Source organism: Hippoglossus stenolepis, chromosome 12, assembly GCF_022539355.2.
Source record: "Hippoglossus stenolepis isolate QCI-W04-F060 chromosome 12, HSTE1.2, whole genome shotgun sequence".
Lineage (NCBI taxonomy): Eukaryota > Metazoa > Chordata > Actinopteri > Pleuronectiformes > Pleuronectidae > Hippoglossus > Hippoglossus stenolepis.
The window spans coordinates 4,480,668-4,495,013 of record NC_061494.1 but is presented as its reverse complement, the minus strand read 5'-3'; the positions used below and the strand labels follow the sequence as shown (position 1 = coordinate 4,495,013).

Below are 14,346 nucleotides of genomic sequence, written 5' to 3'. Positions count from 1 at the left end.
TCCTGTCTCTGAGTCTACATGCTCAATGATACTATTGCATATTTGTGATTTTAAACGTGGACATTTTGTGAAATTTGTGTATTAATTGTACTTGTCAAATCTGTATTTTTATATTTTTTTGTCAACATTTAAGAAGGTGAATAATGTAGAGAAAGATTGCACCCCTATGTCTTTCTAGTGAATATAAAGTCAGTAAGATTAGCTAGGGTAGCTTGCTAATTACTGACCTTAGAGGTGCTCATACGTGGATTTTATTACCTTTTCCAGTTTTTGATCTAAGCTCCGTATGGTAGGTTCATACAAACAAGAGAATGGTATCTAACTATGAAAAAGAAAGAGAATAAGTGTATTTTCTAAAATCACAAGCTAAACCTTTACCAACCCAATAATGGTGAAAGATATTTCAGAGCCCAAACTATTCAGATGCTGAAAAGTCTTCAATGGCTTAACTACTGTGAATCTGCTTACCTGGTAATCAGTGTTTGAAAATGGGTTCAAAATCAAATGTAAGACCTGCATAGAAATCAGAAAACCAAGTCAGTTGTTAATTTCACTGATCTATTAAATCTGTCCTGCAGTTATTTAATATTTCCTCTAAAACTGATATAACAGGTAGAATATAAGTTATACGTAAAACAGCCAGAGTAGTTTTTACTGGGCATTGCTGAAATGGATGTGATAATGGTGTGTCACCACTACCACATATTTGATGGTGACATCATGCATACCTTTTTTGTCCACTGTGGTAACTATGGCGACGAGCCTCATTACATAACTGATGATTTAACAAACTCATGCTCAGGACCACGGAGACAGGAGGAAAATCTGAACTTCTGTCCTCAGTCTTTACTGCATCTCTTTTTTCATTTGCTTGTCATCAATTCCATGGTGTGTGTGTGTGTGAGAATAGTGTTTGTGTTAGCATTAACAGTCAGTGGGATGATTCCAATAGTATTTGGAAAGTTAGGTCTGGCTAAGTCTATGTGGACAAAGTAATTTTGCTGTACCAAAGTAATGACATACATAGGCAATTGTGTGTGTGTGTGAGAGAGAGAGACAGAGTGAGTGACCAGAACATCTCCTTTCAAGATGTGCTCAACACCTCCTGTGGTCCACACACAGCATCCTCTGTTATGTGCTTGTTGGCCTGGAAACACAGCAGATGTTTTATTGGGTGGCACCATGGCAACAGCAGTGGTTACAAATGGTCATTAATAGTTTGATTGATTTCTTTCCTGTCTTTATTTTCTGTCAATCATCACTTGTAGAGGTTTTTAGCTAAGTCGATGCATTTGGTTTGAACAGGACTGTGACACTGGCTGATTCTATTGGATTAGATGAAAAAAGGAAGAAGTAGCACTTTTGCATCTTGACGGGACCGTAAACGTGTGACAGACCACCGAAGTAGTTGATCATCTGGAGTCTGACAAGCCTGATGTTTATTTGGCACCTTCTATTGGAGCTGTGGTTACACAGAGGAGAGAACATTCGGGAGGGAAACACGTCCTCATCCACACACAGCTATTAACACAATGTGAATACTTTGTTTGACATTACTCTGTATTTGTTTTCTATTGCACTGTATTTTTTTTTACACTTTTATTTGAGTGCCTGAATTGGACCTTTTACCCCGAGTGATCCGATCACAAATGGTCAGTGCTAAGTACATGTGGGAACGCACCCAAACATCCTCAATGCGTCATGAGATCTGATCACTCAAACCACATTCAGAGGTGGTCTGGGACGCATGTGGCCACATTCCTTTCACTGTGTGAACATAAATGTGTCCACATATGAAGGGCCGCGTATTCCTGTGACATCCATTGACCTGCTACAGTTTCACAATGAATCAAATGTATTTTTACGCTTCTCAGTTTTCGTACATGGATTTGTTTGTAGTCACTGCCACAATTTTTTTTTTTCAAATAAGTAAAATCTTTCTTTATTACAGATCTGCGCAAAGCATCAATTCATTCAACTTCATCCAGACTCTCTCTTACGACAATACACAGACTGGTTAAAGATGACATCATTTAAGCAGTAACAAATAGGACATTTTTTCATACGTGGACTTAGAGACCAAAAAGCTGCTTCTATGACTTTCCAATTCAATATCATTGAGATATTGCGGTTTGTTGAGAAAAGTGTAGGAAAGAAAGGAAACCAGAAGGACTGAGAGAAAAGAGATTTAATTGTAGGATGTTACACATGCCAATATTTTTATCCGATACCAAATTAATTCCATCAGCACTGCAGTAGAGCAGAAGAAACTATTAATTATAGTATTCATGGTTTTCTGTTAGCTGTAACATTATAAAGCAAACTTCATATTTTCTCCCTGTAGATTGCAGTAACAACAACAACAACAACAATAAACATTATCAGAGTGCTTTCTAACTCTGTCCCGTCGGCGGAGAAGTTGGCTATTTAGGTCACTGTCAAGGTCCAGAGCCATACATGTAATTAAACTTGGGAAACTTCTCTCTCCGCACATGGAAGTTTTTTCTGGGAAACGGGCACGTTTGCAAACAGGAAGTTGACGTCTAAATAAAGTGCCCCCCCGCGCCACCCTCCCCGGCTCCTCGGAGGAAGCTTGCTCGGCCCTTTTGAACAGGGAGGGAGGCTTTAAATAGGCAAAGCCGCTGCCCGGCTCGGCCCAGCTCAGCACCGCAGCGGTCTGGGCCCCGGGAGCCACGGGCCATCTAACAGTGACTGTCGCTGCCATTTTTACCCCGGTGAGGTCAGGCCTGTCCTGGGAGTCCACTCCGGCCACCAATGTGATAAGTCATCGGGCTTGGTACGGCTGCGGTTTACTCAGTCCATACTTTGGTGTTTAAGTTAGTCCACTTTGGGTCTGTAGGGTCAGTCGAGTTTACTGACCAGTCATGTGGCCAAAAAATGGGCTGCTTAAGCCCTACATTTATGTTGTATTCATATTCCTTGTAGTTTTTCCAATTTATGCATATATTTCATATTCAAATACTCACATTCTGCAGCTGTTTTCCTCATATAAACTTCATGCATCGCTGTTCCCTCATTCAGTGACATCAGGGCTGGTTGCAGAGACTGGTCTACTCCTAGTTCATCTGCGGGTCTCTGTCTGTGTTAGTTTAGATGTTGTGTCTAACCCCACATCCCCCAAGGGGCCGTTGGGATTTTTTTCTTCCCTTTTCACACCGGGGTTTTTTGCATCAGGCTTGTGCCACCCCTCCCTGTGCCCTCCATGCCACCCCTGACTAAGTCGGGGCATGGCTGTCTCTGTGGTGGGGGTGATACCACAGCCTTAATGACAGGGCACTGGAGCTCTGCGTCCGCCTCGCCCTGCCGCCTCACCTGCAACACACTCACCAGTTTACACACTGCTACAGAAACAGCACTCAGTGTGTGTTTGTGTGTGTCTGTGTGTGTGTGTGTGTATAGTTAGAATAATGTCGCTAACACTGTTACTAACTGGATGGTTTTACTGACAGTGGCCATTATGTGGATCTCTCAGCATCCTTATTTGAACACACTTGTCACGCTACTGACATGCCGCTCTCACGCTTGACATGCTCTGTGCTCACTGGCTGAAAATGTAAGTGTCTCTAAAACAAGAGGGTAGCCTGTGTTACAGCTTCACGTCACTTGCCAAGTAGAGAAAAGGTTAAAGTGGGATTAGGTAATGCAGCTCATCAGTGTATGACCGTCTTTTATTCGCCACACTGCTTTTTAGTCTGAACTCTTCTGTCTTAAGGACTTTTCTAGCAATTGACAAAGGAAAACCCACAAACAAACACCGATGAAAACATCACCTCATTGGCAGAGGTAGATAATAATCTGTAGGGAGACCTTCAGTGTCTTGTATTCAGCCACTAGATTATATTTATCATGTCATGCAGGTACTTGTTTAGTGGAAAGACAAGCCACAGTTAACATAAGTGTCCAGTAATTTTAGAATTTGTCAGTTAAACCCTGAATGAAGAGTCATCTTTTCTTACTCCAAAACGACATCGTAATACACACCCATGAGGTTGATTGGTTGAATGGGGCAGCGTCTTCTATCGGTTTCCTTTGCTTGGTTTAGTGGAGTATTGTTTGCCAGCTTTGTTTATAGCAAATATGGCAATTAGTGGGGATGGTTGGATTACTTGATGTAGCCACTGGTTGAAATGGATCTAATCACCATGTCATCAGTTATCTACCCCACTTTGGGTTTTTGGACTGACTTGATCGAGTCATTTGAAGACATCGCCTTTTTTACGATGTACTGATTATATTACAGATTTAGTACAAATTTGATGAACTGATGTTATCAGTTGTATTTAATACCACATAAAGCTCCAAATATACTATTGAAGAACTTTGTAGATTCTTTGCTTTGTATGTGTTAGAGTTAGGGCTGGTAATCCAGGAAGCAACAGCAGGCTACACTACATCCCACTTCCTCCCATCGGCCCTCACGTCAAAGCTACGTTGCCAAAACATCTGACATCTGCTAGAAGCCAAAAGTCATGGCTTACTAGCTAACTTCTGGCTATCGTCTATGCTTCAGCGGTGTGTGTGTGTGTGTGTGTGTATTTGGCTTGTGAAGAGGCCAGTTATGCTCAGGGAGAGGACGAGTGTGCACCCAGCCACACAGGTCGGTTATTGAGGAACAGATACGCCAGCGAATCATTTAATTTGGTCCGAATTAAATTATTGGTTGTGTTTATTACAGTCCTGCGAGGGTCATAGACACTGCCTTTTTTTCCCAGACTTAATTTATTGATGGCTATCGGGACGTGAAGCAGATTTTCACATATAAGATGACAAGTGTGAAAACAACTTACCAACCCTTCCTTTAAGTGCACATAAAGTATGTGTACTTCCTTAATTATGCAGTTCTATAACAATCAATGTCTTTCAACTGAGAAAACGGTTCACCCTGCTACCTCATTGTTCCCTAAATACCTGATGTACTGATGACTGCTTCCTTCACACACACACACACACACACACACACACACACACACACACACACACACACACACACACACACACACACACACACACACACACACACACACACACACACACACACAGACTACTGCCCCTGTTTGAGTTGAGTTGCTGATCCTCTCTCTGCGTCTCTGTTACAGGTGGAGGGGGTCGGCCTGTACTTCCGTCAGCAGCTCCTGCAGTCCCGTCACCGTGGCGCCTTCGAACTGGCCTACGTGGGCTTTGTGCGCCTCACCGACATGCTGTGCAGGTGTGTGTGTTTTCACATTCAGGGCGAAGGGGCTGAAAGGTAATACTGCTGAATGGCTGTGGGCATGGCAATGGCTGTGCCTTGTAATTAGTGAGGAGGCACGTTCTCTCAGTATCACTAATATACTTGAATTACATCAAGAGAAGTGGAGCCATTCATCATGTGGTGCCTCCTGGTTGTCAGAGATACAAAGGTATGACAAACATTGAGCTGCTGATAATAGACACCCTGTGTAAACTCAGTGCAACGAACAGAGTGAAAAGTTGACATATTAGAGCTGCTTTCTGACATGCACTGAACTCCAGAGATTCTCCACACTTTCTCTTGAGGAGGTACATGTATGAACGCACATGTCCGACTGAGAGCCTCTGGACTTTCTCTGCCTGGCCCCCTTGTATAAAGTCTGCAGAAAGTCGGGAGAATCCAATGTGAGAACACAGCAGGAGATCACAGCCAGGGAGTGGGGGGGTTGATGACGCTGTGCCAGAAAAAATGAAAAAAACTAAATAGAACCAAATATGTCCCCAAGAAAAAGCGGTGTCTTACGCGTAGAAGACACAGACGAAGATGACTAGAGATGATTGTGGTGATAAGAGCAAACACCGGTGTCTCTGTGTTGTCAATAATATCCCGTGCCTCTGCTGCACCCGGCTGCTCCACCTCTTGCCTGAATAATGTGGAGGATTTGTTGCTGTTGTGAACTTGTCTTTGCAGAAATCCTCCCGCTGTGTTGTGCACGTGTGAAAGGCAAACTGCTGGTAAAGTCCGGACCCAATATTCTGGACTTTATCCCCAAGTTGTCTGAAAATGTCTTATTTAATCTATGGAACAGTTTGGGGAAAATTTTTTAATTGTCTTTCTTTCCAAAAACAAGATAAGAACATTGATTCCACTCGGTCTTTGTTTGGCACAGAGCTGGAGTCTGTCTATGGTTAGCCTAGCTTAGCAGAACCACCAGAGGCAGAAGAAAACTGTTTGCCTGTCTCTATCAGTAAATCCACCTCCCAACAACTTAAAATCAGCATTTAATATCTTGTTTGTTTGACGTGCACGCATTCAGTAACGGAAAATTATAAAGTTGTTAGTTGGGTACTATTTCTTGACAAACAAGTTATTCATTTGCTCAATACTTATTTGTTCCCGTTGGTAGTGACGATGGTAACAAACCTGCCAACTGCACTGTGATAACTGCACTGAGTTGTTGTTCACCAAGAGATAGTTCAGCACTTTGCAGTTTTATGAGGCCACACACTACACACTACTAAACTAATATGCGTATTTGCTTTCTACTAGAGACTAGAGTTGTCAATCTTTCTCTACAATCCCATTCAAATGTCATTCTTTATCATTTTTAATATTGTAATCATATTTAAAACTTTTAGTGATATTTTAAGTACAATTAGCCGAGCAAAGCAAAATAGTCAGTGAAAATGATCTGTTGATAATCACTTTGACATCACACCATCAACAGTACACCTTTCACAGGAGTTGCAATGTCTGTATCTGTAGAATTTGTCACTGAGAATGTTGATGGGCTTATTTTTTTGGTGTGCTCTCCCTTTGCCTCCCTCTAACAACACATTCATAAAACAAATAAAAATACACACTCAAACAATAATACAGCATACAAATAGGATATTAATATCACATGTGTACGCTGTTAAGCTACAGCCAACAGCCACTTAGTTTAGCACAGCACAAAGATTAGAAACAGGTAGACTTCTATCCTGGCTCTGAAAAATTACTAAAATTACCTAGTAAGCCCTGTGGGGTATATATTAATTCAAATCCTTGGGAAGAAAACAAGTTGGTGTTTCCAAAATGTTGACCTATTCCTTTTAACTGCTGCTGCTTTTTTTTAATATCTCTGGTTCAACATGTTCCAACTAGTTTTAAAGTCATGCAACAGTGTGCAGTAAGAGTTTGAAAATGTGCATACTAATACAGCTAATGATTACATTCAATATTGTAGCTGTAAACTCTGGTGTGTATAGAACATATAAAGAAATAAAAGTTGAAGTTCTGCACTTACTAAATTATTGGGCATAAAAAGGAAAGTTGTTTTTAGTCGTTAGCATGACTTAAATAACTGAAACTTACTTGTATAACAAATCAGGGCCAAATACGGTTAAGACCCCACTGAGGATTTCTCCAATTCTGATCCCAGCTTTATAATTCAAAGCTACTAATGCACTTAAATCGCACGTTGAACATTATTAGACTGATGGGGCCTCTGTAGGGATGTTTTTCTAGGAGCAACACTAAACTTGGCTGGAGTCTCATACTCAACTCCACAATCCCCATCACCCCTGCTATTACAGGAAATAATCCCACTATTATCCCCCTGAGGGGAAGAAGAAAAAAAAACAATTGTTTAATTCAGAACGACATGAAAGAATTCCTCACTTTCTTGTACCTCTCTGTTTTCCTCAATGGCGGCATGTGGAAGATGTCTTTAGCCCTGCGGCAGGTGACGAACCACAAAACCGTTGCAGCAGTATTGACTTTGAACCACCCAGGGCAGAGCAGTTAAAAGAAAACTCACTTGTTTTGTTCTTGTGCAGAAACCAGTCTTTCAATGTGTTGTGTAATGAGGGCGACATTCTGGTGGTTGTGTGTAGGCGTACTTGAAGTGTGTGTGTGTTCTGCTCCAGGCGTGTGAGTGTGTGTTTTCAAAAGGGGGAGAGCAGTGTGTGGATGGTATGCAGGCCGTGCGCTGGGTTATGGGGTGTTGATTGCGGGGTGCCTAACCACGGCCTTTTGATGCTCTGCCTTGGGATCTGGCGCTGGTGTGTTCCACTGTGTTTGCGCTCTCTCACTGTGTCTCTTTATCTCGCTTGTTTCTGCCCCGTTTTCCTTTTTTACTCTTTATATCCTTCTTTACTTTCTCTTCTTTTTTTCCTCTCGATGACTATGTTTTCTGGTTCGACGTTTGCCTTTTATAACTGAAGTTGTTTACTCCAATGGTTCACATGCACCCCCACAGCCATGACACATGAACTCAAGCACCTTTTCACGCACATCACCTGACGTGTTCTAAATATGTTGATAGAAGCTGTTTTTTGGCTGGATCTTTTTAACCGTTAGGTATATTACAATATGTTAATGTTAAGGTTGGTGTGAACTACTTTTTCAGTATTTCTAAATTACTTTAGCTCACTAATTCGGTGCTTGCCTGCTGCCTAGTTTTAATCGTAGACTGTTTATAAAGATGGATAACGTGAACCAGATCCCAAATTTGAAAGCTGATATCTTGCACTGATGATGTCGTTTGCAGTCAGAGTCTGCACAGTAATGATCGCGGTGCAGAGCCGCTCCAACGAGGTCCTGCCAACACGCGTTTGACCAATTGCGAGCCAGTCTCTGCTGTCAATCATTTCACTTCGTTTCTATGGCCTCAAATAACTGTTTAAACCCAAATTGACTGGAAAAAAGAACACTCGCTGTGATAAGAATGCCTAAAATTAAAAATTGTATTTGACCGTTTTAGTTGCTCCATGTCCCATCAATTAACATGGAGGAGTTGGGTTTTATAACCTATACGAGATAGATTGGCTTTACTTTTGCTGTTATGTTGTACATCTTTATATACAGTCTATGGTTCTAATATACTTATATTTAAAAAAATAAAAATGTATATACATATATATTCGTAAGTAGTTGATAAGCTCCTTAATCTTTCCACATATCAATTGGAAACTGCTGAGCTTCCCTCTGGATCGTCCCTCCTCTTAATTATATTCTGCTGTATAACACAGATCTACAGTAGATGTATCACCACATGTGTTTGTGATGTGCGTGTTCTCAGTGAATCAAATACTTGCAACAGAGCACGCTGGAGTGTGTGGAGCAGAGCTGCACCCTTGCTCTGTCCTCCACATTGAATCGTTTGAACTCATCGCCTGTGTGTCTCTGGCTCTTGTTAAACTTACTGGTTACTTGCTGGTGTGTGTTTGCCAGACCTGCTGCAGATCACATTATCTGGGTTTGTTTTAAACCCCTCAGGGCACCAGGTGCCCCGCAGCACAGTTCATGTGTCTGAAAGTTTAGAGCAGCACCTTCCTTTGTAACGTCAACCCACTCCTAACACTGCTGATTAACATTCAAACTTTTATTTTTAAAGAAATACAGCCTGACACATTTCAGGTTTTTGGATGCGTCTTGATGGAAATTACATTGGACGAGTTTATTGCCGATTTTCCATTTTGCTGGACGCCCACAGACGCTATCTTTGGAATCACTAGTTCAGAGGATTTAAAAGATAATCAATCACACATTATGTTGTGGTTCATGATTATTCTGACACTTTTTCAACTGACACATGTGACACATTTTATCATTTTTATTTTCATTTTCTTATGGAAACCTACTTTGAAATCCATCTGGTTGTCAAAGTAGATTTAAGGAAATATTAAAAATTATTTGCAGTGATGTGATCCTGGTTTGGTGTGGTTTTGTGTTGAGAGAAACATATTGGATTTATTGTAAAAGATTGAAGTCCCGCAATAGTGTGCAGTCAGACTCTCCATCCTGAAAATATGCATTCAGATACAACTAATGAGGATAAACCGCTGACAGCTCCTCTGAACATTTTAACTACTAAAAGGTGAACAACTGCACTGAATGAATTATTTTAGCTAATGGCTTAAATAATTAAAAATATAATTTAGATAACATAGTCATTCATTCATTCATCATTAAACTTGAATGCCTCTTTGTGTGAGTCTTTGATCAAAGAAATAAGACTTCTGTTATTTATTACCAATGTTTTTCTGTGTGTGTGTGTCTGTGTGTCTGTGTCTGTGTGTGTGTCTGTGTGTCTGTCAGGAGTGGAAGTCGGGGCCTGCAGCAGCTTCCGGCCCACTGGCTGTCTGAGGTTCTGGAGGAGGTCAAATCCAGCGATTCGACATCCAAGCTGTGTGCCACGCGACGCAGCGCCGGAATACCCTTCTACATCCAGGTGTGTGTGGGCACGATTTCCAAGGAGTATCAGAAGGGTGCTAGTCAAGTTTCCGGCTTGATTTGCGACTCACTGTTGATTTCAAGTGTTGGAAAGAGGTTATTGTTTCGATTCTGACACTTAAGAACGCACAAGTTTCTGACCTTTGTCAGTAAACAGCACATTCCTCTGGTTTAGTTTCTACCTTTTTGCAAAACACATACTCATGACATAAGTTCGTAAAAACGATAAAAACATGAGTAAACGTGTTCCTGTTTACTTCTTAAAGTTGCATACTCGGCAGTTCTTGGCATGCCTCTGGAGCACAGCGTTTCTTAATCCATCTATTTCACTCACTGACACTAAACACTTATCACACACACACACACACACACACACACACACACACACACACACACACACACACACACACACACACACACACACACACACAAACTGTCCTTTCAGTGACCCCTCTTATTAGTCACCAGTCCCACACACCTTACATATGTGTTGTAATCTCTCACTAAACCCACCTTAACACTTGACTGACTCAGTCTGTTATTCAGCCACAGCTCGCCTCCCTCACTTCCTCTGATTACTGATATTAAAACTAGACACGACAGAGTTTGTGTGTTATCACGGTAGTTATTTTAGAGTGAGGCTGCTCTTTGTTGTGGTAATGGGTACGAGACGCACGGCTGCACCGCTGATCTGACTGATGTTCTTCTGTTTTCATGCATTTGTGTGACCAGCATGTGCTGCCTAAAAGAGGATTGAAATCTTTGAACTAGATTTCAATCTTTATTTTCGTTTATAATGAAATTGAATTAAATTCAAGGTTTCAAAAGTCCAAATTTAGACTTTTGGAAACTGGCACATATGGAACCTCAAATGTAGAGAGCTAAGATAAAGTACAGAGAGAGAAAAGCGGAGGAGTGGCAAGACAGAACAAAGTATTGATAGAAAACCAGGCTGGATGACTGAAGATGAGGATGAAGAGAGACGGCGAGACAGAGCAGATAAGATGGAGGGGAAAGAGGAACAGCCCGACAAAGCAGAGGAAGTCTGGGGCGAAGCAGAAGTCCACACCTTGGCAGAGGTTTGTGTTGCATTCCTGCACACAGAGAGACAGAGGCTGGCTGCCGCGCTCGCCTCACGCTGCTCTGGATCAACCCGGGACAGACTTCACAGGAACCCGACTCGCCCTCCTCTTCCTCTTACCTTCCTTCATCCCTACTCCCCCCCCAAAAGTTTATAGGAGCCAGATTGTGCCTCCTGCTTTCCTCCCTACCTCTACCCTCCATCTCTCCATCCCTCCCAGGCCTAACTCTGAAGCATAACTCTGGCCAGACACACAGCTGGCTCCCATCAGCTCCCACACTAAGATAACTCCTTTCTCACACAGCAGCCAAGTGCTGTGACCTCCTTGCTCCCACATTCCCAGATCCCACTTCTGGCGCATACAAATGATGTCATTCACTCAAGCCATTGCTGTAGAAAGACTTATGTAATGGCTGTGGCTTCATGTTACAGGATATGATTTTATATAGTGCACTTAATTAATTCAGATTAGAGGTTTTGCTGCTGCAAGTTTAGGGGCAAGAAATAAGAAGTGATAATTAAATACTCACCCACTGAATATCATTTTAAACTAAATTTATTTTCAGCAGCTCAGTGTTTTATTAGAATAGACACGAATACAATAGTTGCACAAACTTATTGATGATTTTTTTTCATCAAATGTCAGATATAAAAATATATCCAGCATAGCTTAGAAAACCTTTTTGCATATTAGCTTTGATAAAATAGTCATATTTGTTGCTTAAAAAACACCTTTTATAAAGTTATTTTTCCTGTTACAGGAAGAAAGAAAACACAAAAATACTAACAAGTTCAAAAAGTGGTAAATTACAACAATATACATATTCAGTTGCATCTCCAATATGTACACTACACACATTTGGAAGAAGAACATGCATATCAGAGTCTTGATTGTTTTTAATGCCATAGTCATACATTATGTGTTTGGTTTGTCACTTGGATTTTGCATAAACATTCACACAGACACGAGGACGCACTGGTTAAAGTTTGGTGTTCAAAGGACACAGTGATCGCATGAAACACATTTCTTGTCATAACTCAAGAATCAATACAGTATTTAAAATAAGATTGAACTCAAATGTCTTAAAAAAAATAAAATGATGAAGGGATGACATTTTATATACAACAGGTCAAAGGTCAACATCATTGTGACATCATTATCCTAGACAAACAACCATTCACTCTCATTAACGCACTGTGATATCATCATGTTCTGCAAAAACACTTTTCTCGCCGTTAATCTCCCTTCAGTTCCTCAGTTATGGTGTTGAATGTGACCAATGTGACCTTATTTCACATTTGGTCAGAACCTGGATGGGTTGCACTAGTCTTGGGTTCCCACAGTGAAACTCTGTTGATTGTGTAGATCTTTTGTGCGATCATGTTGAAATGTCTTTACTGCATATATCATATAAGTCTGAACAGATGTGATATGAACTGCATCTTGTTTGGTTGGTGGAGGTATACTCCTGCAGGGCAGTAGTTCTATTTCTTTTTTTTATACTTTAATTCAATTAACTCAATAGAGTTTCATTGTTTATGTTTCCTTTTGTCCTCTGCTGCAGGCTCTGCTCTCCTCTGAGCCCAAGTTGTCCAGTTGCAGTCTGCTGAAGATGACCATGAAAGAACTGATCAGCCTGGCCATGCCGTCTGTGGACAGGAACAACGAAAGCTCCTCTGTTCCTCAGGTAGTTATCGTCCATCCAGTGCCTCCGTGCAAGAGACATACCAAACACACCAAGAAGCAGCATCATCATTTATAATACTGGTGTAATGGATGCTATTATATATATTCTGTCTTTGCTCTTCATCCTAATGTTTTTGCACAGTCTATTTCACTTTTCTGCTACCAAGCATCTTACGTTAAAAATTAAATAAAAAATTTTTAGTTGTCGCAGCTGATTACTACATCATATCTATGATAATGGTGGGGGTGGAAATCACAGAGGTGAAAGTCCAGCTTTAGGAATTAAAATAGGGGCAGCAGCCAAATGTATCTGTATTTTGGTTGTTGCTGATAAATCTGTTTTCAAAGTTCAGCAGGTGACCAGTTATCTTTTTATAAAATCTTTCTAGTTTATCAAATACTGATGTACAGTTTTTCTGTGGATCGTGTGGACACATCGGTTTTTGTATGTGATCTTTTCAATGTAATTTATGTGATGTCTTCTTAAAGTGATTCTGCTGAGTTTGTTCAGTTTGACTGTGTTTACCCCACAACAGGTCCATGCTCTGAACATCCTCAGAGCTCTGTACAGGGACACTCGTCTGGGGGAAAACATCATCCCCTTCGTCTCAGATGGGATGCAGGCCGCTGTGCTGGGCTTCACCTCTCCTGTCTGGGCAGTGAGTTTCAACTTACGTTTTTTTTCTACCTTTATATTCTATCTCTCTTTTGCACACAGCATTGGTTCTACAGAGGTTGATAGTTTTGCTGCACAGGCCACAAAGTTGTACCACAAGTAAACATGTTACCATCTCTGAAAACAATCACAGGTGTTGGGGGTTTGATTCATAACATGGAAATACTGCTTGATTTTCCTTCATTAAAGTTCATTAACCAAGTTGTAATGTCTCTGTCTGAGCTAGCTCGACGCGCTGATAATAAAGGGGGATTGTTCGGTAGGAATTGCGGGATTTGGTGTTTGACGTATGAACTCTATTTAGAAAGGGACATGGTTTTCACCATGTCCCTTTCTTCTACTACTACTACTACTACTACTACTACTACTACAAAAAAAGGCAAACGGTACTGTAAAGCACTTTGAATGGTCATCAAGACTAGAAACGCGCTGTATAAATACAGACCATTTCCCGTAGAACAGCAATACGTCATCAGTTCAACTCACACACAAGCAAGCACACAAAAGTGTCTTTGTTTCAAACACACACACAAAACTGTAGCACACGGCTACAGTGGTGAATTTGTTTCACTGCTCACAGTTTGTTTGTTTAAGTCATGTATGTCTTATATATCACACTGTGCAGCCCTGTATCCATCATTAACATCTTTGCTGATGCTAACCTGTTGGAGCAGGTTTAAATTTGTTTCCCTCCAACACCTCCCAGGTGTTTG

The 14,346-nt window shown here is 41.1% G+C and overlaps 1 protein-coding gene across 2 annotated transcripts in view; it reads left to right on the top strand.

The window, feature by feature from the left end:
* Positions 1 to 14,346, top strand: part of thada (THADA armadillo repeat containing) — a 98,209-nt gene that overhangs the window by 13,786 nt on the left and 70,077 nt on the right. For both annotated transcript variants that reach the window (XM_035172763.2, XM_035172762.2), the window contains 4 exons: positions 5,118 to 5,227; positions 10,055 to 10,187; positions 12,836 to 12,958; positions 13,494 to 13,616. In XM_035172763.2, the coding sequence (XP_035028654.2) occupies positions 5,118 to 5,227; positions 10,055 to 10,187; positions 12,836 to 12,958; positions 13,494 to 13,616 (489 nt within the window). The remainder of the gene's footprint in view (positions 1 to 5,117; positions 5,228 to 10,054; positions 10,188 to 12,835; positions 12,959 to 13,493; positions 13,617 to 14,346) is intronic.